At 44.2% G+C, this 24,842-nt stretch overlaps 1 protein-coding gene across 1 annotated transcript in view; it reads left to right on the top strand.

Moving 5' to 3' along the window:
* LOC138581093 (uncharacterized) overlaps nt 1-24,842 on the top strand; it is a 300,534-nt gene that overhangs the window by 105,651 nt on the left and 170,041 nt on the right. Inside the window, exons 5-7 of the mRNA XM_069652168.1 lie at nt 18,660-18,768; nt 19,121-19,152; nt 19,256-19,355. Of these exons, the coding sequence (XP_069508269.1) occupies nt 18,660-18,768; nt 19,121-19,152; nt 19,256-19,355 (241 nt within the window). The remainder of the gene's footprint in view (nt 1-18,659; nt 18,769-19,120; nt 19,153-19,255; nt 19,356-24,842) is intronic.

Raw genomic sequence — 24,842 nt, 5'->3', positions numbered from 1 at the left:
CCAGGTAGAAGATTGAACCTTGACCCATGTCAGAAAAGTGACATAATGTCGACTACCTCAAAGGGACCCTGAATGTGAGGTGAGGAGGGAGAGAAATACCAATTCAACATTTAGAGTTAAATAGAAGACGTGGTTTGGTAGGTTGCTTGCGCCTAGCCTTTTTAGTTTGTAGTTCACAAAAAGAAATCTAGAGTGGTGATTTTTTTAGTAAATGTGTATTGGTTATGAACCAAAAGTAGTGTCTTAAGTAAAAAAAAAAGTGCCAACATACTCCATTTGGAGGCACATGCTATTGTTTCGCCCTTACCTGGGCTTTTTCAAGGCACAGTTGTGATTCGGTATAATGTATTGTGTGTGCTATTCCAGGAGTACACGCCTGCACATAGTTTATACACAATATAAAGGGCAGGAGGATAGCTCTGTGGCAACGCAGGGGTCTTGGAAGCAAGACCACGCTGAGCAAACGCAGGTTCGAATCCCGGACACGCACTTGAAAAAACCCCAAAACAAGCAGGTAAGCATGTTATAAATAACCTGCAATGAAACTAGCACCTAGATCCCTACGGGTTCTGTGCGCTGTAAATAAATGCCAAGATAAAAGAATAAATATACGGTTCAAGCAGAGGTCAATGTCACCTCACAGTATTTAAGCAGAAATAATTCACATATACAAATGCATTATATTCCGAGCAACTGGTTGCTTAGTGGACATGCTTAGTAGCTCTGTAGTAGGAAAGGGCAAAGGTGAGATATAGTAGAGTGTGTTAGTTATAGATAGGGTTCACTCTATCAAGTGTCAAGTCACTAGTGTCAGTTTTATATTTCTGTCCAGAATAAATGTTAGCAATAAAGTTCAACTTAGTTTCTATTATTATAGTGTGTCGCAATTAATAACGCTGGTTGGCGGTGGTTCTAAGGTCATCCTATTGCATTAGTGCATTTAAGTGCAAAGGCTATGGAAATGTAAAATATTATTTTGTAAGCTTCGCAATAGTTAACATGGAGATGGCAAGTAAGGGTTTGTAGTTTTGCCATGCCCCCGAGAATATGTGCACTAGGTAAATTTTCCACAGTAGTAATATATGTATTGTAATTTTAGGTAATGTAATAGGAGTATGGTCAGAATCACCATTGTAGAAATGTGTGTACAGTTAATGTACGTAATGTAGTGGGAGTACAAAGTGTTTGTAATATGGAGGAATTATGTAATTGAATTGTATACAGTACTTATGATTTTAGTAGAATTGAGGCTAGTGCTCACAGAATATGTAGTTGATTAAGAATGCTGTGGCTACTTAGTGTTGTATGATATGATATGGCATTTATAACACGCCTATACACAAGTGTTGTAGCGTCACGCAGCTGCCATCTGTGGTTTCTTTTCTGTGGAAAAAAAACAGTACAATTGGTTAAGCATGATGGTTCAAAAGCTGTAGTGGTATTCAATTTTTAATATACATTTTCTTTTTTAGACCCTGATAAACAGTACATTTTTAGTACTATGTTTTCTACAACATTAGTGTATGACACACTGCTGTTGTTTTGACATACATAATCATTGAGTCATTGGAGAAAAAAAAATCTGTACTGGATTAAAAAAACGATTACAGTTACGTGAGTATAAGGGTATGTTGGAAGTATGTTGTAATTAAGGGAATGCTTGAAATAGTTAGATATCTGTGGGCGTATTCTAATTACATTAGAGGTTAGACGATGTTTTGTCATATAAGAATTCAGATAGCGTATTTGAAGTGCTTTGTAATGAAGGGTGTTTTTGAAGTAGTTGGATACCTGTTTACGTATTCTAACTAGAATGACTTTGCAAAGTGTTCTTGCTTTATTATGGATGTAGTTAGATACCTGCTTGACTAAATTTGGGTTGAAGGAATATTAAGTAGGCATTTGTTAAATTTGCTGGTAACCTATGTTTTGGGGAAACAGAGGTATCGTTGCATTAAAACCAACAACTTTTTTTCCACATATATGCAGTGTAGCACCCTGAAGTAGTTGCGGCACCAGCGTGGTATATTATACCTACTGTTGGGAAGGTTTTCTTTCCAAGACATACTTGGCAGTGTATGAAACCTGTAAGCTTAGTTATTTTTGGTATCATCTGCATTGTACCTCAGAAGCATTAGTGTGACATATTGGCTATGTGAGTTTACTTGTATGGTGGAACAATTGTCTGAATTGCAAAAAGGGCATACTATGCCATGATTTGCATTCTGCAGAAGCTGATGGAATGGATTCCCAATTTGGTATGGATACGTATAGAAATCGTTCATTAGGGATGTGGTCTTGTGAAACCTGGTTGCAGAGAGTGCATGTATGCTTCCACATGTGTGAAATCTGGAAGATTTCATGTATAGGGACGTTTTTGGTTTCCAGCACTTGTAAGTACATTTGGAATTCTTGTGTGTTTATGGTAAATGTTACCTTTCCTTCACAGTAGTGCAATTCTTGCCTTATACCTGAGACAATGTAAGTGTTGTTGGGATTATTTGTGGCATTTCTGTAAAGGACGAGCATTTGCAAACACAACTGGTCTGAGCCATTTAAGTAAATGTTGTGACCAATTGGTGGTAATTGAAAGAGGAGATTCATTGTCTCATTAGCATAAAGATGTAATCCAGTTGTGTTTGTGAATTTAAATGTATCAGAGTTCTGTTGGTGGATCGTTAGATGGGCTTGCAGATGTTTGTGGAGAAGAGACATTTGTGTCTTTCTTTTCTGATGGATGTGAACTTGACTTTGTACTAGATAGTTTGGTGGTTGTATTGTTTGATGCAGGAGTTGGTCGTTGTTTTTTAAGTGGTATTGTTGGGAAATCTGCTATAGGTTCTGTTTCTATTATTTGTATTTTAAAAGGTTTCATTTTTTGAGGTACAGGGATGCAAGGAATGTCAGCATTGACTTTGTTGGCATCAAAGTTAACTAGGAATAGACCATTGAGTTTATGCAGACGTGAAAGTGCTACGAAACTCACACCTTCTTTAAAGATTGTACTGCCAATCTCAATCAATGCTTGATCTTGGGTTAGACCTTGTGATTTGTGAATAGTGACAGTATATGCAAGTGACAGAGAAAATTGCTCTCTGCGTACATTCATGTCTTTGAAAAGAAGCAAACGCCCTATTGTTTGGCCAATTTGTTTAACCTCTGTAAGTTTGTCAAAGTGGATATTGACAAACTGAATGTTGTTGCCATGCGGATATGTCTGGAAGCCAACAACTATACCAATTACTCCATTGACTAAGCCTTTTTCTACGTCAAGGTTACGTGTTAGAATTACTCTGCAGTTCAGACACAAAGTTAATATTTTCTCCAGTCTGGCTGCGTTGGTTATACATTTTTCTAAGCTATTTAGTCCTGCTGTTGCTTGTTGACACATAGGAAGTGTCATGCTGTGCACATCTAGTTTGTCTGTGGAGCTGATGTGCAGTATAAGTTGCATTTCTTTTTTCAACATTGTCTCGTTGAATTGACTATAGCTTGCAAGAGTTGGCATTAAGGACATACATTCAGATTTTGTTGAGTTAATTGTTCCATGACATCAGGAGCAGATGTGTTTCGCCTAAATAGCTCATGGATTAGTCTACTATTTTAGATTGATTTTGCATTTTTAGTAAGCTGCCCAGTTCTAATGCTTTTCAAAAAGGTTTGTTCTCTGTAGTGAAAATGTTGCCTGAGATTTACATTTCCTATTCTGACGAGCATTACAGCATTCTTTGTATCCTAATGTTTTGAAAATAGGTTGCCCAAGGTCTCCAAAAACAATAACATGTTTTCCTCCAAACAGTTCCTTGTAGTTGGCTTTTAGGACTTCTTGCATTCTGAGATGAATTAAAGCCAAAGGTTGGACACCATGCTTACTTCATCTATCAGGAGCACTTTCATTTATTTATTTTAGAATTCTGCATACCTCAGTTGCAGCTTCTACTGACAATTTGTAGTATTGTTATTTGTTATGGTGTTCTACAGGGAGGAGTAGTAGTCGGTGTAAAGGGACACCACCTATGTTGTGAGCAGCTAAACCTCTGTTTACTACAGCCAAAAAGTTGTTGTTAAGTTTTTGTAGAAATGTGCTCATTATTTTAATCAATAATGTTTTGCCAGAACCAGCTTCACCACTTTCATGTTTAAAACCATGCTAAATTTCTTGAGCGACTTCTAGATAAATGGTGAAAATTAGCTGAGATTCCAGAACTGACAAGTTTACCTCGGATTGTTTATATTGATACATGGTATTTTCTACCTCAGTCATGGCTAGTTCTGCTTCATTTAGGATGAATGGTTCCACAAATGGGTCATGCCTTTCTGTAAGGGAAGGTTGACTGCCCTCAGGGTAGTTGAGCTTCAATTTCTTCCTCTTGTTGGCATTCATTGTCCAGCATGTATTTGTATTGTTTGAAATTGACATGTGTTATGCTGCTTTCATTTGCTTTAAATGCAGCTTCAAATGAGTCATACTCGCCTAATATTTTTTTTCTTTTTTCTGAGGTTTACAAATTTGGCTAGAGCCATGCAATACACTTCTTTATGTTGTGGAGTTTTAAATTATAACTTTACATAATTAATTAGGCTGGGTTTAGTTAGTTTTACTAGGCTTCCTTCACAAGTTGAAACTGAATATTTTCCAGTTGTCTCATTTGGTGTGACATTGTTTTTGTAGGTGTAGTTTCGGGTAATGTCGTAGAGACACATGTTTTCCAAAGTAGTACTTATGTTTGGGTAGTATGTGTCAAGTAAATTGTTTTTAAAATGTCCTGGCTGTTGGGATCATTTGTGGCTATGTTTTCTATCTCTTGATAGGATTTTAGTACTCTTATACCCAAGGTTCAGCCAGACAATGTGCTCAGGTTTGCCATATAAGGTTCTACCTGTTAAATGTTCTACAGCTTCGTAGAACCCACATTCTCTATGGGAGAGCATTTTTATACCAAAGCTGTACAATTTCTGTGATAATGTTTTGTCAGATGATATGTCATCCCAGAGGTCCTTTAGCTATGTTTTCTCAGCTTTGGTGAGCATATCTTGCAACTGCAGTAGAATTGTCTGTAATGTATTGTATGTCTATGTTTGCATTCCACAAGAGGGCAATGATTGCTTTGTAATCATTGATGTACTTCGATGTTTCGTCCCTTTGAATGCTGTATTTTTAGAGGATTGGCCTTTTACACTGTGTCTAACGGAAGACATCAAGCTATTTACGTGTCCTTTTTGCACGCTGGTCTATGGGAGGCAAAGTAACATTTGGTATAGTATTCTCCTTGTTTTCATATCATGTATTTTATATTTGTTTTATATACGTCTGCAGTATTTGCCACATTTATGTTTTTGAAAGCGTAACACTTGTGAATGTAGGTCACTTTTTGTGGTTTCTGAAGGGATGTCGCAGGTAATATATTTTTCAATAAACTGTAAAACAGTGGCATAACAATCACGGCCAAATTGTGGAGTATCCTTTATCCACAAAAGCATGTGGATATGTGGTGCTCCACTGTATTGATATCGTTTTCTCCAAAAGAAGTGTATCACTTCTCCGAGCGGAGGGGTCGTTTTATTGCAGATAAAATGCAGCATGGCTATGAAGCGATGGTGAAAGTACTTTGATACATTTACAGGATCAAGACAACAGAGTTCTCTTGGTGTTTTTATGTCTATTCCGTCTTTATTTTGGTTTGCAGTGTGTAAGAAGTCATGCAAGTCATCCCATGCGTACTCTGCACAACTTAAAGTAACCAACCATGTGGGTGGGCCTAGGTTCCTTAGCATACAACGTACATCAGCATGACATCGGAACCAGTATTCTTTTGTACCACGCATGTTTGCCAAGAGATTTGTGATACTTGTGCAAAACGGCATTGTTGTAGTTCTTTTTTTTTTAAGCAGTTGGGTAACGGATATGTTTAAAAAGTAAGAGCCTGTTTTAAATGTGTGTGCAACTCCATAGCATAGAGTTGGTAGTTCACTTTTGAAGAGGAGGTGGAAAATGTATTTGACATTTTGCCTGAATTCGGGGTCTTCAGAATACATTTGTAAAGAGCGAAATTCTGATGATATGATATGGCATTTGTAACATTGTCCTAAATTTGTGTGTAGCTTTGATCATATCTTCCTCCTTTTCCTGTAGGAAAGAGTAGAGGAAAAGAATGTGCTTGTACACTTTTTTGCGATATGCACATTGGGGATCCTTTTGCTTGATGCATTTCATATGTTTCTGATTCATCATCAATTGTGTCTTTGGAATGCAGTGGGTGAATGGTATACTGGTCTAAAATGTTGGCTGCTGTAACCGGATCTATACGTTCAAATTGGCCAGCTTGAATAATGTGGGTGGTTTCTTTTATGTTTTCCTCTGTTTATATCTTTTTAGTATTCATTGTTTTCTTTTAGATATTGTAGGGCTTGTCTAACTTTGTTTAAGTCGACTAGTTGTTGCCAAATTTGATTGTCTTTCGTTGTCACACTATTAACTAGTATAATCAAAGATTGATCTATTGGCCGTTGTCCTAGTGTTCGAACATTTTCTTTTAGGTCCAATGGTAAATTGACTACTTTGCCACAGATGCCCTAGCTTGGATGAAGGTAATATGGCTGATTTTGGTTGAAGGTGTAGGTTGAAGGTTACCCTGAGTGCCCCTCTGAAAGAGCCGAAAAAGACTCCTTGGCCCACTGCATCTGACAAGACTGGGACGGCGCCTGTAGCCTCCGCTTCTCGCGCGCCAGAGAGCCCGGGAAGAAAGTCTCCTCGACATGTGTCGCAGGAGTCTTCCTCGAAACACAGGCAGAAGTCAGATTCTTCCTCTGTGACGATCGATAGAGGACAGGTACCTTAGCCTTCGAAGCCCTTGTCGAAGCATTCATCAAAGTCTGAGAAGCCGTCCACATCCTTGACCCCGCTTCTTACTTCAATGCCCTCGACTGCGCCATCGGTGCCTTCGAAGGTTTCTAAGCCTCCTGTCGAGGCGTCAAGGTCTTTTAAACCTTTACCAAGGCCTGGTTTTTTCAGGTCTATGGGATCTATCTTGGTGGAGGAGGAGGGCCAAGATGTACCCTTTGGGTACGAATATGGTACCCCTAATGTACCCGTGGAATTACTTTTGGAGGAATCCAAAATGCGAAATCTTGTCGAGACATTAAAAGAGGCTAGTAGTTTAGAAACTTCACCTGAAACTGACTTTGCCAATCCAGAAGGGTCAGGTTACTCTGGCTCTTCTTATAGATCGATGATGAGCAAAGTTACTGAGTATCTTGGATGGGTGAAACCGGCTGCCATAATAGAAAAGGATGAACTCCCTGACCTCCTGGACAGTGGACCCCCAGGAGAAACAGTGCTACCATTTCATACTGCATTAAGGACCATGGTCTTCCAGAACTGGCTTAAGCATGACTCCACGCCGGCATTGAATACAAATGTAACAAAAAAATATAGAGCTGCCTCTATTGAGCCTGGGTTCTTAACCAGACACCCAACGCCAGAGAGTCTGGTAGTGCAGGCGGCAACATCTTCTTTGACACTTCTGCATACACTTCTATACCACCAGATAGAGATGATAGAAGAATGTATATCCTGGGGAAAAGGTGTTTTAGTGCTGGAAGTATCCATTTATGCGACTTGTGCCCTGGCCAAGTACACCCACACCTTATAGGCTGTCGCTGCCTTAGCAGGAGGGTGCTTCCGGAGGGTGAGGAAAGGGATGGATTCCTGAACTTGGTTCAAGATGGCAAAGAGGCCATGTGCCAGTCGCTACAATCCGGTTTAGCGGATTCAGTTAGCAGAACAATGGCAGCCAGCAAAGTCTCAGACGATTTGCATGACTCAGCAAATCTGTTTTTGTGCCTGATATCCAAGCACGCTTGATGGAGATGCCTTTTGATGGTTGCCGATGACAGCTTGGAGAAGCTGTAAGCTTCTAAAGCAGCGGCACAGTCTGTAGGAGTGGCAATTTGCCAGTTTACCCAACCTCAGGGTTCTTCACATGGATGGAGAGGGCGTCACTTTCACTTGTATTAATCTGTTTCAAGCGTAAGGGGCCAATACTCTCAGAGAGGCCATAGGAGGACTCCACATGGGTTCAGGGGAAGAGGGGGAAAACTTCCCTCTCAGCCTCAGCTGCCTTGCCCTGAGATGCAGCTGCATTACCCTCAAACACCTTTGATTCCTTTGCCCACAAGACTATAGTGGCAGCTAGGCTCTCTGAGCATCTGGAGAGTTGGCAGGGCATAACGTCAGATGCTTGGGCGCTACAGACAGTGGCCCATGGCTACTGACTCCCATTTTTGACAAAACCTCCAGATTCCCCCCACCCCCTACCCCTGAGAGGACACTCGGTGTCGGATCCGGATCTGCTTCTCCTACAGGAAATCTTTGCCCTGTTGGAGAAATGTGCGATAGAGTTAGTACCTGCAGCGGAGCTGGATCAGGGATGGTACTCTCCTTATTTCCTACTCCCCAAGAAGGACGGAGGAGTGTGACCCATCTTGGACTTGAGACTCTTGATCAAGTTATTCAGGAAGTTCAAGATGGTAGCTTTTTCACAGATCCTTCAGGCCATTCAACTCCAGGATTGGTTGGTGTCATTGGACCTTCAGGATGCTTACTTTCATGTGCCTATTCATCAAAAACACAGAAAGTACCTGAGGGTCACGGTCAGCGGTTCTTATTATCAGTTTCGGGTTCTGGCATTCAGGCTCACCTCCACCGAGGGTCTTCACCAAGCTCATGGCGGTGATGGCAGCAAGTCTAAGGAGGAAGGGGATTCCCATCTACTCCTACCTAGACGACTGGCTGATTAGATCATGCTCTCCTGAAGAGGCATAAAATCACCTGAGTCAGACTTGCTTAGTCCTGCATGAGCTGGGCTTCTACCTGAACTTCAAGAAGTCCCACTTGACACCTTCCCAGAAGCTTCAGTTTATTGGAGCACTCCTGGGTTCATCGTCAGGTATAAGGGGAGGAGCCGAGCCTCCCAATTTGAGGGCTCTTCATCTTTCGCAGATGGTCCAAAAGTGGCCAGCATCTTCCGGCCTTCAATTTTCTAAGGTTGCTCGGCCTTATGGCATCCTGCATTTTCCTGGTGCCAGAAGCCCATCTGAGAATGAGATCCCTTCAGTGGGCTCTCGATCCCAGTGGTCTCAATTCTCCATAAGAATGGTGAATCTCCTTCAGGTCCTGAACAAGGTCGCCCAGGATCTGCTGTGGTGGGCCAGCTGAGAGAACATAATGAGAGGAGAACCTTTTTGGCAACCTTGGCCGAAAATGACAGTTGTGACAGACGACTCCCACACAGGATGGGGAGCCCACATCAACGATCTTTCAATCAGCGGTCACTGATCTCCATCAGAGTTCAAACTTCACATCAACCTTTCAGAGCTGAGGGCAATCAGACTAGCACTGATGGCCTTCCTGCCCTTGGTAGGGGGGAAGAATGTCCTGATAATGACAGACAATATGGTGGCCATGTACTACCTCAACAAGAGAAGGGGGGTAGGGTCAATGCAGCTCTGGTTCTGAACACTAATAGAAGGAATCTCTCTACTGGCAGTCCATCTAGCCAGAGAAGAAAATACAGCGGCAGACGCTCTGAGCAGGCAGGGCATGGTCTCCCACGAGTGGGAGTTGGCTCAGGAAGTCCTTCTCGAGATCTTTGCCCTTCGGGGAACCCCTAAGGTGGATTTGTTTGTAACCAGTGTCAACAGGAAGCGTGATCTGTTCTGCTCAAAGGAATCTCTTTAAAGAGGAGCTCTAGGGGACGGGTTTGTGGTGGACTGGGAATTTCCACTTCTGTACGCATTTCTGCCAGTCTCCATCATTCCTCAGGTCATCAGGAGTTTGAGGAAGTTTGGGAAATCCATGATCCTCATCCTCATTGCTCCAGTTTGGGTGAGGGGAACATGGTACCCGGACCTTCTAGAGATGGCCATCTGTCCTCGAATTCGTCTTCCCCAAACCGAGGACTTGCTCTCGCAAGAAAGGGTTTCTCTTTCTTCATCCAGAATACAGTACTCTTCATGCCTGGTTTCTGAAAGGATAAGATACAAAGATTGGGACCTTGCAGAAGACGTGATGGGGTGTTGCTCTCGGCCAGCAATTAAATCCCTGTACCTCTGCCGTTGGACCAAATTTCACAGCTGGGGCAGGGAGAAGAATTTTGATCCTTTCACTTGTAATACCTCTGCTGTACTATCTTTTTTGCTGCATCTAGCCCATCTGGGACTCCAAGTCTCCACAGTTAAAGGATACCTGGTGGTTTGGGATTTAAATCTGGTATTAAGACATCTAATGGGAGATACCTTTTGTGACTCTACATTCTTGCCCTCTCAGAATGTGACTCTTAAAACTGTCTTTTTGACGGTGACATACATGCCAACATTCCGAGCCACCTTGGAGAGAGATTTCGTCTGAAAAATCGGGAGACATAAAGTTTGCCATAGGAATGAATTAGGGCTAGAATGATTTCAGGCGGGAAAATGTGAAAAATAGCAATATTGTTCACTGATAAATTGGAAGTCTCCCGCATAAACTGGGCGGGTTGGCACGTATGCTGCAATAACATCAGCCCACAGGGTGAGTGAACTGCAAAACCACCTTTCACTACCTTCTTTAAAGATAAGGTGGTATTGAGAGTGCGTCCATCATTCTTACTTAAGGTGGCATCGGATCCACCTTACGCAAAAAATAGTGTTAGCTACTTCCATCCGTCCAAGGAGTAGGTGAGAGTGCACTGTTTAGACCCTAGAAGGGCTATACGTTTTTACATTTAAGAAATGGATGATCTTGTGTATCTCAGAATGCTATTCTTTAGCAAAGACTTGCCTGATGGGCTAAGGGCTCATTCCATCCGAGGAGTGGCTACTGCTTCGGCACTTGAAAGGGGGGTACCCGTGCAGGATATCTGCTAAACGGCTACTTGGTCATCGTTACTCACCTTCAGTAAATGCCTAGACTCTGTGTCAGGTCAGGAGGCCAAATTTGACAAAGCTTTGCTTCACAGCATCAATCAACAATTCTTAGCACCCACTTCCTCATACTGGCTGCTTTGGGAGTGCATCAAAGATAAGGAATATGTAGGAGGAAACAATCCATCCGAAGAACACATTACTGACCCCGGGTAATGTTCTTTCGACTGGATGGTCCTCCCATATACCCCTCTTTACTTGCCAAGAATTTCCATGCAGTTATTTATTTTTTTATTTTTTATTTTTTGGGCAGGTGTTTATTTATTTTTAAATCTCTTTATTGGCATTTATGATAAATACAACAGCAGTGTGGCAGAGGAGTGCCCACTGCAGCATAAAGTAAAATTGTCAGAATTTGCTGATTGTTCCATAGACAAAAACAAAACACAATTATAACTAAAACCTGTTAACGGTAACATTAAACGTTTCCAAGTGGTCTGTCTAAAGCCTTATTGCGAAATTAAACCCAGAGAGGGAAGAAAGAGCGCAGAAAAAGAAGAGAAAGGAGAGAGGAGCCATCAAGGGAGAGAGAGAGTGGCCCAGGTACCTCAAGGCTGTGGTATATACAAAAGTCCTGCAATATGTAGGTTAGTATACCTGCGGGTAGATTATTTCCGTGCAGTTATACCTTCCTCTCTTTCAACATCGGATTCATCTGTAACATTGACAGAGCATGCAGAGGAAAAACTAGAACTGTGGCAAAAGTCGCCAGGCGCGCTATTCATACCAACGTCTACGTTACAGCCGAGGACAGGATGGAGGCCGTCCAGGGCCACGACTCGACAATGCATAGCACCTGATACTATTAAAAAAAAAAAATTCTGAAGCAAGCTGCCAACAGAATTGAGTATCATAGATGAGGAATACGTGGGAGCAATATCCAGTCGAAACAACTTTACCCAGGGTAAGTAATTTGTTCATCTAGAATCTGGGTAACTATTTGTGAAGGCCTAAGGGCAACCACCTACTCTTTCTCACTCCCTCCTGGGTCTGCTAGGTGGATCCTAACTTGGGGTCCCACAACAAGATCATAGGAATTGGTGCCTCCCAACCACCCAGGTCTCACTCAATCTTTTTCCTCTCACGCCCTTCTACCCCTCACCCTAATGTTCTTCCTTTCCCTTCCTTCTACTTGCCTCCATTCTCTTCCTCCCACTCTCTTATTTCTCTCTGTCACATCTACTCCTTCTCACCCTGCTACTCTCCACTCCCCTCTCGCTCCTCACCACTCCCATTACTGTCACAGGTGCCTCAATACATGCCAACTCCCAGATGATGTTAAAGAGTTTTATTTTTCAATTTGGTAACATGCCTATTAGTGGTCCTTCTCTCTCTCTTACCTAGGGATGCGCAGTTCCACCATAACCCAGGTTGCCCTCAACTCTGAATTGGTACTAGCGATCGGTAACCCCTAATATCTAAAAGGTATCTGCCTATTGGTGATGGCCTAAAAGCAAAAATGTATCTATCTAGACTTATTCAGTGAACAGTCTAGGTGGCACCAACCAATAGCTCCAGTAGGCTAGTAGCGTTCAATCACTCTGGGGGCTCCCCTGGTCTCCAGGCCCATCAACTCCTTTCTCTGCTGTTCTGCTCCCTCTCTCCTTGCTTCACTACTCTCCTTCCTTCCTGTGATCCCTTTCTTCTCCCACTCTCCCTCTATATCTGATCTTCTGATATCTCTCTCACACCTACCTACTGCTACTCTCCCCTCCTCCTCTTACACTACTCTCCCGTCTCTACACCACTACTACTCTGTCCTCCCTATGCCTGCTACTCCCACTTCTATACTCACTCCGCCCACCTTCATGCCATTATTACTCCCACCTCTACTATACCACTCCTCCCACCTCAACACCACTGCTACATCACCTCCACACCACTACTTAAACCCACCAGTACTCTACCACTTGTCCCACCTTCATACCACTACTACTCCACCATACCTTCACTCTATTCCCTCTCCTTTCATTCCCTCAGTCACCCTCCACTCAATCCCTGCTCTCCTACTACCACTTTGGCTCTCATGGCTTACACGCACACTCGCAGCACAGTACCACGTTCTCGCAGCAACAAATACCTCAGCTTTGCTATATATTGCATCGACTCTCTTTTCCACTATGCTTGCATCTCGTGGTATCTTAATCTGTCACCTCCTTCTCTGGCTTCACCTGAGCAACCAACACTTTCCTGGTTCCTGTTGATGCTTATATCCTCCCCCTTCTTCCCCCATTGGTTCTCCCATTGTGGTTACCAGGGTCAATTTTTACCTGGCTTCCCCACCTGGGAGGTATTACAGATATCGAAACACATATATGGGGTCTGACCCCTGTCCCTTTCTCTCATGTGGGTCTACTGCGGATTATCAATGGCATCCCACTATGATCAAAGTTCCAGTTTGTGTGAGGGTCTAAGTCCTGTTAACAATAATCACTTGCTCTGTTTTAGGCGGCTGACAGTCAGTGTTAAGACACTGCTCTGTGGCTCTGGTGCAAGTGAGTCCATTTCAAAGGAGCATATGGAAGTATTTCTTGCACGCGTTGACATTTTTTTGGTCGGTTCTTCTGTGTCTCACCGAAGATCCCTCTGGTGTTGAGCTGCCGGTTGGGATGTGCTGGCACTTGGTGAGGCTCTTGTGGGCTCTTTTGTCTTATAGCCATCGCTGGAGCTGCTTGTATCTGTAGTTCCCTAGGATAGATAGATAGAGAAACAGTGGCTCGTATTTGGTAATCTGAGGTATAAGGTGATTAAGAGTAGTACCAATTTCAATCACATTGGCACATAGACGAAGGACAGTGACAGGGGCCCGTCCACCTTCCCCCTATGAGGTAGGACTAGCTCTGGCATTTACCATGGGAGGCGTCCCACCACAGGATAAAGGGATCCCCATTCCCTGTTGACAGGGTCTGATTACTGACCCGGTCACACTGATATGCAATACTCTCCAATCGCACTACTCTCCACCCGCACTACTCTCCACTCCTACTACTCTCTAATACTCTCCTCCCATTACTCTCTCCTACCATACCCTGTCCTCTACACTGAACATTACCCTATAATCTATGCCTCCTTCTCTTCCAGTCACCCTCCTTCCGCTTTCTCAAACACATTTTCTCACTCAGCCTCACATACTTCCCTGCACTCCTGCTTAGTCTTACTCACTCACCTTACTTACTGTAGATGCACTCACACCCAAGTACCACTTTCTCTCACCAACCAATACCTCACCTTCCACACACTCTCTGTAATTCTCTTCCACTTTGTGCTCCGCTATCCTTCCTCTGTCCGATCTCTCGATCCACCTTTCCCTCCCTTCTCCCTTAACCTTACCTGAACAATTCACACTCCGCGTTCTTCCTGCCTATTATGCTCCTCCTCCCCCTTCCATTGGCTCAGAGCCTGAGCAGGTTCCCCCAGTCCAATATCTGCCTTGCTCCCACCCCGGGGCAATGTTGCATGTTGTAAGGCAGGTATTGGGGGGATTGTAAGTGATACTCTGCAATTGTAACTTCGCACATGTGAATGGGACAGAGGCTTGGGTCCTCCCACCTCCTTGACTCTGCCTCTGGGTCAGGACTGGCTCTGGCAACACCCTTGTAGCCTCCTGCCTAAGCTTGAGAGATGTACCCACCACCCTCTTGACAGGGTCAGATACCCGACCCTGTCACATAGAGCGAGTTCCCACAGATTAAAGTCCTTGGCTTTGTGACAATGCTCAGCTTCACCAATACACAGTGTGAACAGTCAAAACACATTCTGGGACAAACATACCCATGTCGAGACAGCACCAATGGGGGAATTGAAATCCAAGATGGTGAACCAGTCTCGTAAAGGCTTGGTGTTCCCTCAGATACCCCGTATATGCCCAGTAGAAACTATTACAAACAGCGAATCACAACCCCTCTCCCATCTACCTTCACAGGTAAAGGCAATCATAGAAAGCCGAGCCCAAGGAGAGGGCTCCCAGAGCTATAGAATCTTAAAGGCCCAGTATGGTGGGCTGAGTGTTTGGAGTAGGACTCAGGAGCTGGCAGAAGGTGGTTGAATGAGGTTACAGAAAGAGGAAGGAGTCTGTAGGAGGATGGAGGGAGCGGAAGGCATTTGGAGGAAGTTGGCGAGAGAGGAGGTTGCAGATAATATGGGGAGAAGGACCATCAGGAGGTGGGAAAAGGAGAGTATCAGGAGGTGGAAAGCAGAGAACGTCAGGTCTGTGGAGGATTACAGGTGAACATGAGAACTTGGCGGTGAACATGAGGAGAAGCTGGTAGTAGAACTTCAGGAAGAGCTGATTGAGGAACATCAATAGAACAAGAGAGAGAACCTAGCCCATCATACTAGGAAGGTTTGAGAGGTCAAGCTTGCCCATGGAAGGGATTAGAGTTGAGAACCTAATCTTCTGAGCAGGCAGAGCACAGTCTCCCACGAGTGGGAACTAGTTCGGGAAATCCTTCAAGAGATCTTCACCCTTTGGGAACCCCTCAAGTGGATTTGTTCACAACCAGTGTCAACTGAAAGTGTGAACTGTTTTGCTTCAGGGAATTTCCTCCAAAAGGAGCTCTAGGGGACGTGTTCGTAGTGTAATGGAAATGACCACTCCTTTACATGTTTCTTCCAGTCCCCGTCATCCCTCACGTCATCAGGAGGTTGAGAAAGTTCAGGGAATCAATGATCCTAATTGCCCCGGATTGAGCCAAGAGGACGTGGTACCCGGACCTTCTGGACATGTCCATCTGCCCTCCCATACGTCTTCCACAAAGAGAGGACCTTCTCTCTCGAGAGGAGGGTTGGGTTCTCAATCCAGAGGTCAAGGCACTCCGCCTTCATGTTTGGTTTCTGAGAGGCTGAGGTACAAGGAATGGGATCTCCCGGATGATGTAATGGAGATTTTGCTTTCGGCCAGAAGGCCAGAAACAAAATCACTATACTGCTGCCGTTGGAGCAATTTCTGCAGCTGGTGTAGGGAAAAGGATGTGGACCCTTTTCAATGTGATACACCTATGGTGTTATCTTTTCTACTACATTTGGAAAATCTGGGGTTCTAGATTGGAACAATCAAGGGTTATCTTGCAGCGCTTTCCATATTCAAGCGAACCTCGGAAGAGGCATCCTATTTCAAAATAACCTTAATAATTCAATTTCTTAAAGGACTCACAAATATCTTTCCTCTTACACCATTCCAAGTACCAACTTGGGACCTTAACTTGGTTTTAAAGTTTTTGATGTGCGCTCCTTTCGAGCCACTCCATTCATGCCCTTTAACACTGCTAACTTACCAACCCATTTTGTTAGTAGCGATAACATCAGCCCGCAGGGTGAGTGAGTTGCAGGCATTATCCTGTAAACCTCAGTTTACCACTATTTACAAGGATATGGTTGTCCTTAAGGTCAACCCCTCTTTTCTACCTACGATTATGGCTGATTACCATTTAGCACAGAAAATTATACTTCCGGCTTTCAATCCTCCACCTCATCCTGGCAAGGAAGAGGAAAGATTCCGTAGACTCGATCCGAGGAGAGCTCTAAGCTTTTATATTTCATAGATGCGACAGCACAACCAACTTTTGATTTGGTCATACAGGACCCAAACTATGTCTGTCAGTCACCAAACAGTCCCCTATCCAGATAGATCATAGTGGCTATTTCGGAGTGCTACAGGCTAGCCGGGAAAGATCCCCAGAAGGTTTAAGGTCTCATTCCATTAGGGGCATGGCAACTTCCTTTGCCCTTCAGAGGGGAGTTCCGATAAAGGATATCTGTGAGGCAGCTCCCTGGTCCACCTTCCACACATTCACAAAACATTACTGTTTGGGCATTTCTAACAATGAAGGAAGATGTGGGAAGGCAGTACTATGCTCCATTCTGGACAAACAATAACTCTCAATTCTTACTCCCTCCTCCAAAAGAACCTAATACTGCCTTGGGAGTCTATCATAGATGAGGAATACGTGGGAGGACACAATCCATTAAAAGAACAAGTTACTTACCCCTGGTAACGTTATTTCAACTGGGCTTTCCTCCCACGTATTCCTCATCGCCCTCCCAACCTACCCCACTGTAGAATTTCCAAGCATTGGACCTTGTACTCTTTTAAGGTCTGATCATTTAAAGGCACTTATCGTGGCCATTAATTCAGCATGTGGTGGTGAAAAAAACGAACTGAAGCCAACTGGCACTGCGCGTGCCATATGTACTCGACAATGACGTCAGCCGAGATTGAAGCCCTTGAGGGACAATCGAGTCGACTGTCTTGACGCACAGAGCCCTCTGGCGCGAATTTATTTTTCTTCGAAGCAGCCAAAGCTGGAACTGAAGATATAATAGATGAGGAATATGTGGGAGGAACATCCAGTCGAAAGAACGTTACCAGGGGTAAATAACTTGTTCTTCTGTCTTGTCCTAAATTTTGATCCCTTTCATCCCACATGACAGGGCACAGGGAACAGTATTTGTGGCTTGTATTTGAGGTTTCTAGGGGAAATGACCAATCATTCTGGCTAAAAAGGCAACCGCAGGATGAATGCCTGACATTTGCAGTTCAGTCGTAGGGTCCCCACCAAGCAGATCATCTGTCCTTAGTAGGGAGAGTGCTGACACTTCTCTTTGCATGTCCCTCGGCATACTAAGAAAGCTGAAATGGAGTTCTGCAGGAGTCCTTTCTCTCAACCAAAAGGTTTATGCTCCCAAAAGCCCTTCCCCTGCACTTAGGAAAACAATAAAAGTACCCAGGGAGCCATCCTTTCCTTGCCTCCCATTGCTTGAACTTTGTGTGTATTGGTGTGTTTATGGCATTCGTGTTGTAATGCCATGCTTAAGGCTTGCATATAACCTACGTACATAATTGTTGAAATATATATTAGTGTTCAATGGTTATATGAAATGTATTTTGTTATGCAGTACCATTAAATGCGTTAAATACTTTTGTGTGTGTTGATACTTGGACAGATGTCTCCCTACCATCACCCACAACTAACCTACATGTTTAAACTGCAGTGCCACGTAGACTCTGATAGGGTCACAACACTACTCTCTTTAAGCCCATCCAGAGGAGAAATGAACATAGCCGGCTACACAACACCCTGCAACCATGCAAAATGCATCCTGCAGCGTTAATGTGCCTGCAGACCCCTATTAAGGAATAAACCTCTATATTACTGCTTTGTTACCCGATCGATGACTATGTAAGCCAATCACATCATTTTTAAAATGCCTATGGGTCAGAACATTTTTGTGTGAGGGGCCATGTGTTAGTTATTCGTGAATCCAGACCAGTGCAAGGCTGCACTCCTTCATAATTGACTTGCAGCAGTAGCAGATTTCTTTTGGTTAATAGAGTAAATTATGGATTATGAAGGTGTTGTGATTGAGGCAAGATACCAGGGTAAAAACAGAAAAAGCTTATGCGTGCGGTTGACTGTTAATGGGTTGCCAAGATTGAACATGTTGTCCCTTGGCAACACTGAGCCAACATGAGATCTCTCCACAGCTCTAACGCCATGTTTTATTTTGGGATGTTTCTGGCAGTGCCGATAGCTGTTGCCTCGTGCCTCTAGCACAACGTTTGGGAGCTCACTTTATCCACATCTGCTCCTACAATCCAGTCCACTGGTTGGGTGGCAGAATCTTTGCCTCTTCTCAGTTTATCATTCACAGTGCGTCTCCTACCAGCTGATTCATAACCTTCTTCCTTCTTTCAAAAGCCAATCCTTAACCCTCATGAACGGACACCGCTCCAGGATCTTTGCGCTGACTTTCTACCCAGAAAGTGAGGACCACTTCCTGTCCGGGGGCTGGGACAATACTGTGCAGGTGAGAGCTGGGTTTATCAACTGTGCTGTGGTGGGGGTTTGTGGGTGAAGGGGAAAAAGCGGATTCAAGAAATGAGTGAGGATAAGAGGTCAAACGAAGAGCAGTGGATGGGGGTGTAGAATGGGGTATTGCCTGAGAAGAAAATGGAAAAGTGTATGTTGAGAGAGGAGAGAATGAGGAGAATGAGGAGAATTGAAGGGGGAGCAATCACAAACTCACTCAGATTCCTAAACGTTTTCTTGGTTTTAGAGGTCCATTGTGAGTCACACTTAGACAGGTGGTCTCTCTTGGATTTGGCCTGAATTATTTTGCGCAATCTCATTTTCCTTCTTTTTCTCCATCTCTTCTGTAGTTCTGGGATGTCCGCAGTCGGCACTCCTTAAGGTAAGTCAGCCCCACTGCACATTCTCAACAGCAGCAAGCAACTGCCTTCTGTCCCACCACACGCTATTCTCACAGACCCGTATTACTTTTCACCTTTGACCAGGAGGATCTATGGACCCCATGTGTGTGGCGATGCCCTACAGATTGATCCCAACACCAATCAACTGCTGACAGGCTCTTGGCGGAAGAACCAATCCCTACAGGTGAGATTGTCAGTTTGGGGGAAATGCCCAGCTTCAGTGACAAAGCAGATGATGGGTCATCTAACAATGTGGTTTATAGCCATTTCCTGGATATTTTCTACTAGTTTAAGTGATTTGTACGTGTGTGGGTGTCCGTATCGTCAGAGGGGCATTTGCTACCGCCAGTCAACCTACCCATCTGAGCTTCCCCTAATTGGTAAAAGTACTTTTAGTGCAAAGCTTGGAGATTTCCCCCACTTCAGCACAGCTCTTGGATCTCCAACAAACTGCAGTCATGGTTGCCAGGATGCCTCAGAGGTCAACAGGGTCATGACAACCTCAAGCTGAACCCACATTGTAAGCCATTGCTTGGAAGCCTGGACTCCATTATGTACGTCTTAACCTGAAAGTAGTGTACTCGAAAAGAAAAACAAATATTAGTGTTGCCGCATCAAGCATGCTCAGGTTTTGCTACCTTTTTGGGTCACTACTGTCCACAAATGCTCCTTTACTGACCCTTCATTGATAGAAACATGTTGTAGACATTGTTATCTGCAAACATCTCAAGGCTTCCCTTATTAAAAGCAGCACAACTGTAAATCTGAGTGATCCTACAGCAATCAAACAATGTCTCTGGCATGTCTGTTTTCATCCCAGCCATGAATGCAACCAGCAAAGGGCATCAACAGTGACCCTCTCTAAATTAAAATCCCATTGTAAACTCTGGTTTATCACTAATCACTATATATTCCACTTATAGACCATAGCTTCCAACCTCTTCTTGACTCAGAGCTTTGTGAAGTTTCCTAACATTCCCATTACAGTCTGACCAGCAATAAGGTCACACACTCTTCCCAAGTCTTCCTATCCCGACTGGTTAAGGAATTCCCTTGTTAGTGAAGAAGTTTGCAATTCACACTTTCTGCTGGTCCTCAAGAACAGTATTACTCTTTTATTCAGCTGTCGGTCGTCTGGCTGGGAAGAAATTCACTGTATGAAGGAAAGGAAAGCTTCTTCAAAAGAATAGTGTCAATGGTTTGGTGCTATAGCCCACCCTCCATCAGCTCCCCGTTCCTGTTTTTTCTGCTCAGCGGTACCTGTGGTAGGTCTTCTCCTGTATCGCAACCTTTTTGGAAGTGCCTTGCGCATTTGCTATCTCTGATTGCTTGAAGGAGAAGAATTATTCAATTATTCAATTCTAATTACACTATTTGTCAAAACATTTTGTCGTGCCACACACAAGGAGGTTCAGACAATGCATTGGCTGCAACAAGCAGTTTTTTTGTATCTGACCCTCACAGAGCCTGCATGGGCCTAGGGCACAGAGCCGAGGGAACCTTTGTCCAGTGAATTGGTTTTGGAATTCAACTGAGGTCACTGAGACCTCCTCTCACTACCATGTTATAAAAGGATCCTCTACCGAAGGCTGCCTTGAACTTTGGCAAGAATAGAAGACCTCTGAATTTCCCAGGTAGGAGGGATTTTGAACCGAGCAGTACCTATTGTTACCAGTGGAAACGTCATCTCTTCCAATATAAGGCCTTCCACTACCTGTTCAACAGTAGGGCATTCCAGGTGTATGCATTTGCAAGGACCTCTTGGTGGGAAAGCACAGAACTGCAAGGCCTGGCATGTGGCTCTAGACAAAGTGTTCACCCCAGATATGATTCAGAAGAAACTGCCAGGAAGTGCCGCAGCTTGGTACCGACCCAACGAGGCATGGGACACTTTAATGGCAACCAGGCTCCTTGAGCCAAACCCAGAGAAGATTGAGAGAATATCATTCAGCTCCCTTCATTTAGCGGTTGAGTACAACCCTCTCGAGGGTTCTGAAACCAAGCCTTCGACGACAAGCGTACCAGCAGTGTACCTCAGTACCGAGTAGCGCAAACCCTGCAAAAAACGCTGATCCCATTCTGTTGCCTCATTCCATTCACATTGGCACAAAATGATTGAGGGCAAAAGTCCAAAAGGATCCTGCCTCTAGTAACCTCTCCAGACACTGGAAGTGAGACAAATAAAGTGAAAAAAGGACAAAAATCTACTTTTCACATTGACTGGATGTCAACCGGTCCTTATCGAGCAACATGGACATTGAGGTTTTCTCTTTGGTATCAATCGCCTCTGAGCCTTTTTAATATATCTAATTAAGGGAAACCTGGATTGGAACCCATCATGGTATTTCACAGTAGCAACTTCAGAATGTTTTGGTACGCCTGTCGCACTACTCCACAGCCTCGTGTGTCTCCAGATGTGGGTTCTTCTCCTCAGCAAAACATCAGTAGCCCAGTTTTCTACAATATGCCAGTACAAAAACATGTTGTTTTAAGTTTTTATCTTGATACTTCGCACACAGGCCAGTGGAATCTAATACCGATTCAGCAACATTGCCTATGTCTTGAAGTCGTCATCCAAACACATTCACTTCTCTGGAGAATCACTGGACGTGTGGATGTAAAGCCCAATGGGACTCTTAACACCTACAGATGTTGTCCTATCATCATGCATTTGTTTTGGAACCAGTGAGGCCCAGGTATGCCTCCTAGTTCCATGGGCTTGGCTGGAGGGCACTCTGCATGAAGCAGAGGCGATGGTTGAGTTTTGATGGGGGTTGCGTTCTGCTTCCTGTGTTTTCGGCTCATGAAGGGGACACACATCTATCCCACAATTTGTGATCGAAATATATTGTCAAGTTTATAAGGGTAGCCTGCCCCAGCCTGTGTAGGGATTCCTGTGAAATATTGATATACTGCTCTATAATAATCAATGAGATCTTGTGACACTTGGTGGAATGTCCACCTCTCAATTGTAATTGTTTATTTTTAATGCGCTTAATACCCAGAGGTTTCTAAGCACAGACACAGGGATCGAACCTGTGTTGCTTCCAAGGCAAGCGCGTTGCCCCTGAGCTATCTTCCCCTGCTTGTCATGCATACCTTGCGTAGTGTTGGGAGTAGCTCTTGGACGATAACTCAGTTGACTGGTAGGTTAGATGAAAAGAAAAAACGATAATACATTTTGAAAGGAACGTAACCTAGGAGTTAGGTTTCGTTGATCCCACTCTACAACACCATACTGTGGCAGATTGGCAAGTTCCACGGGACTCCAAAGTGTAGTAAACCTTAGGTTTATTACATTTTGGAAACATTAGAGGCGCATGCCTACACGGTCTTCAAATTTGCAAACAGTCTCAGGATGGGTGATAATTAAGTGTCAGGTTTTTAGTTTTCCTGCTGATCCTTCCAAGATTCTCTACCCTGTCTGCTATTTATAATCCATGCCAAAATAAAAGTGTCTGGCACACTGCTTCCTGATCTAGGGTAATATTACTCCAGCTCTTTATGAAGGTCAGAGCGCCCTTTACTGTGTCTCGCTAAATGGAATGAATTCTCTCCTGCCCCCTTTCATTCTTACTTATCATGCTCTAGCAAATGATATAGTGCTCTTCACACTGCACACCGTTATAGCGCCTGTTAAAGCTAAGGCATTAACACACAAGTCAAGACTCAAAGTTGTATTCAAAGGGGTTTCTTCTACAGTCCAATTGGACCAAAGGGCTAGGATAGACTTGTTGTAAGAATGGCATATAACCTAAGAACATAACGAAGAGCAATTCTACCTTGCTTAAGTGCTGGTGGCAAGCTTTTCCAAAGTCTCTGCCAACACTATCTTGTCAGGAATCCAATCCCCAGGTGCCAACCTCTCTGGTCTTGACTCCTCTCTGCCTCTTACTCTTTCACCTATTCTTGCTGCCTCTACAATAATTGGGCTCTCTTACCCAGCTCTTTTAGCTTCCAGCCTCTCTTCCACCTTCTTCTTTCCCTTTCCATTCATGTGCTTCTTTCCCAACTTCCTCCACTTGTGTTGTCTTTCTCTCTCCCTGTATGGCTTTCTCAATCCTTGCTTCCTTTCCCCCTTCTAATCCGCAATCGTTCTCTCAACCTCCTCCTTCTCAGGTGCTTGTTGTATTTAACATTTCTTCACTCCTCACCTTTTCCTCCTCTTACTGCTACTCTCCTCACTTGCTCCTCCCCCCCTTGTATCTATCTATCTATCTATCTATCTATCTCTCTCTTTCTCTCTCTCTCTCTCTCTCTCTCTCTCTCTCTCTCTCTCTCTCTCACTGCAGGCCTCTCAAAGCCCCTCCTTTCTCTCATCACTTACAGGTCTTTTCCCTCTCCTCCACCTTCTTTCCACTCTTTGCCTCCTTATCTCGCTTTTCACCCCTCGGGTCTTTCCTTTCCACTCCTCATCCTCTCTCTGCTCCTACACCTTCGCCTCTCCTCCGTTCATGCAGGTTTTCTTTCTCTCGCCCCATTCTCCCCATCTTGTCACTCTGAAATGCCACTGAGTTTCTCCCCTGAACATCCTTGATGAGCCTGAAGCACTGGATGTTTTTATATTCACACTGACTTGCCACTGGACCTGCAGAAACAGGACTGCACTCAGCTGTGGAGCCAAACAAACTGCACGCAGGGATTGGCGCTCTGATTTCAAAAGGTGACCCAAAGCTTCTCCTGGTTGGTCAAAGTGCCCCTGCATGGATCTGCACACCAACCCTTCTTAGCAACTTTTGTCATTTTGTTAATCCACTCTTCTCAACAGTGGATGATGCCAGCCCCCCACCCCTCCCAGTGGCTATGCATTCTTTGCCCAATGCCACCTGCACACCAGCAAGCGCTCCTCCCCCAGGTTTGTGTGTCACAGTAGGGAAGTCAGTGACTATCCTTGAAGTTCTCCATACATTGAATCCTTGCTGTGTGTTTGGGGGTGCTGGGCTGCAGATCCCCTCATTCTCATGCTCTCCTGGGCTCCTGCATTCTATAATTCTTGAATACTGGTGAAAGTGACAAGCGCAGGATTGGGTTGCAAATCTTCAAACCAAACTTGTATGATAAAAATGTCACTTTCTTCTAATGGTCACCCTAATACCAACAAAACAAGAGAAATGTAGTTAATCTAGGGACAAGGGGGTCAAAGGGTTGGGTCACATATAAGGGATGTGGGTGTTGGGACAGCAGGGTAGTGTTGGGGAGATTGGAAGAACCACAGCGCAGTGGCTTAAGACAGCTGGGGCTAGTAGGGGGCATGCACATTTAACTATAGGGTTTGGGACTTACGCCAGTGGGGAGTTGTGATATGTCGACTGCCACCTCCTCCCCAGCAAGTTGTGCCTTCCTTTTAACCCTACTGGGGGTGTCTTCTATGGGGTGTGTGTCCCTTTCTCCGATCTGGGGTACTCCTCCTGGGGTCTGTAACCCTTGCAGGGCCCTGCCTTTACTCTTTTGAGGGTCTCTAAGGGTTTATAAGGCAGTATAAGGGTGGAAAGGCTAGGGGATCTACATGTACCTCCTCCTGGCCCAACATCAGGAAGCGGGAGGTACCCAGCCTCATGACCCAGCCTAGAATATGGAACTTCACTGCATAACCCCTCACTTTAATGGCGGTACCCTTTCCGAATGCCTTCGAGAACAGCATTCTTTGAGTGTGTTCAGCACAAAGTTATGG

This window comes from Ambystoma mexicanum, chromosome 3p (genome assembly GCF_040938575.1).
Source record: "Ambystoma mexicanum isolate Mex_15411 chromosome 3p, UKY_AmexF1_1, whole genome shotgun sequence".
NCBI lineage: Eukaryota > Metazoa > Chordata > Amphibia > Caudata > Ambystomatidae > Ambystoma > Ambystoma mexicanum.
Note: the sequence above shows the minus strand (reverse complement) of the source record. Positions and strands in the feature narration are given on the sequence as shown.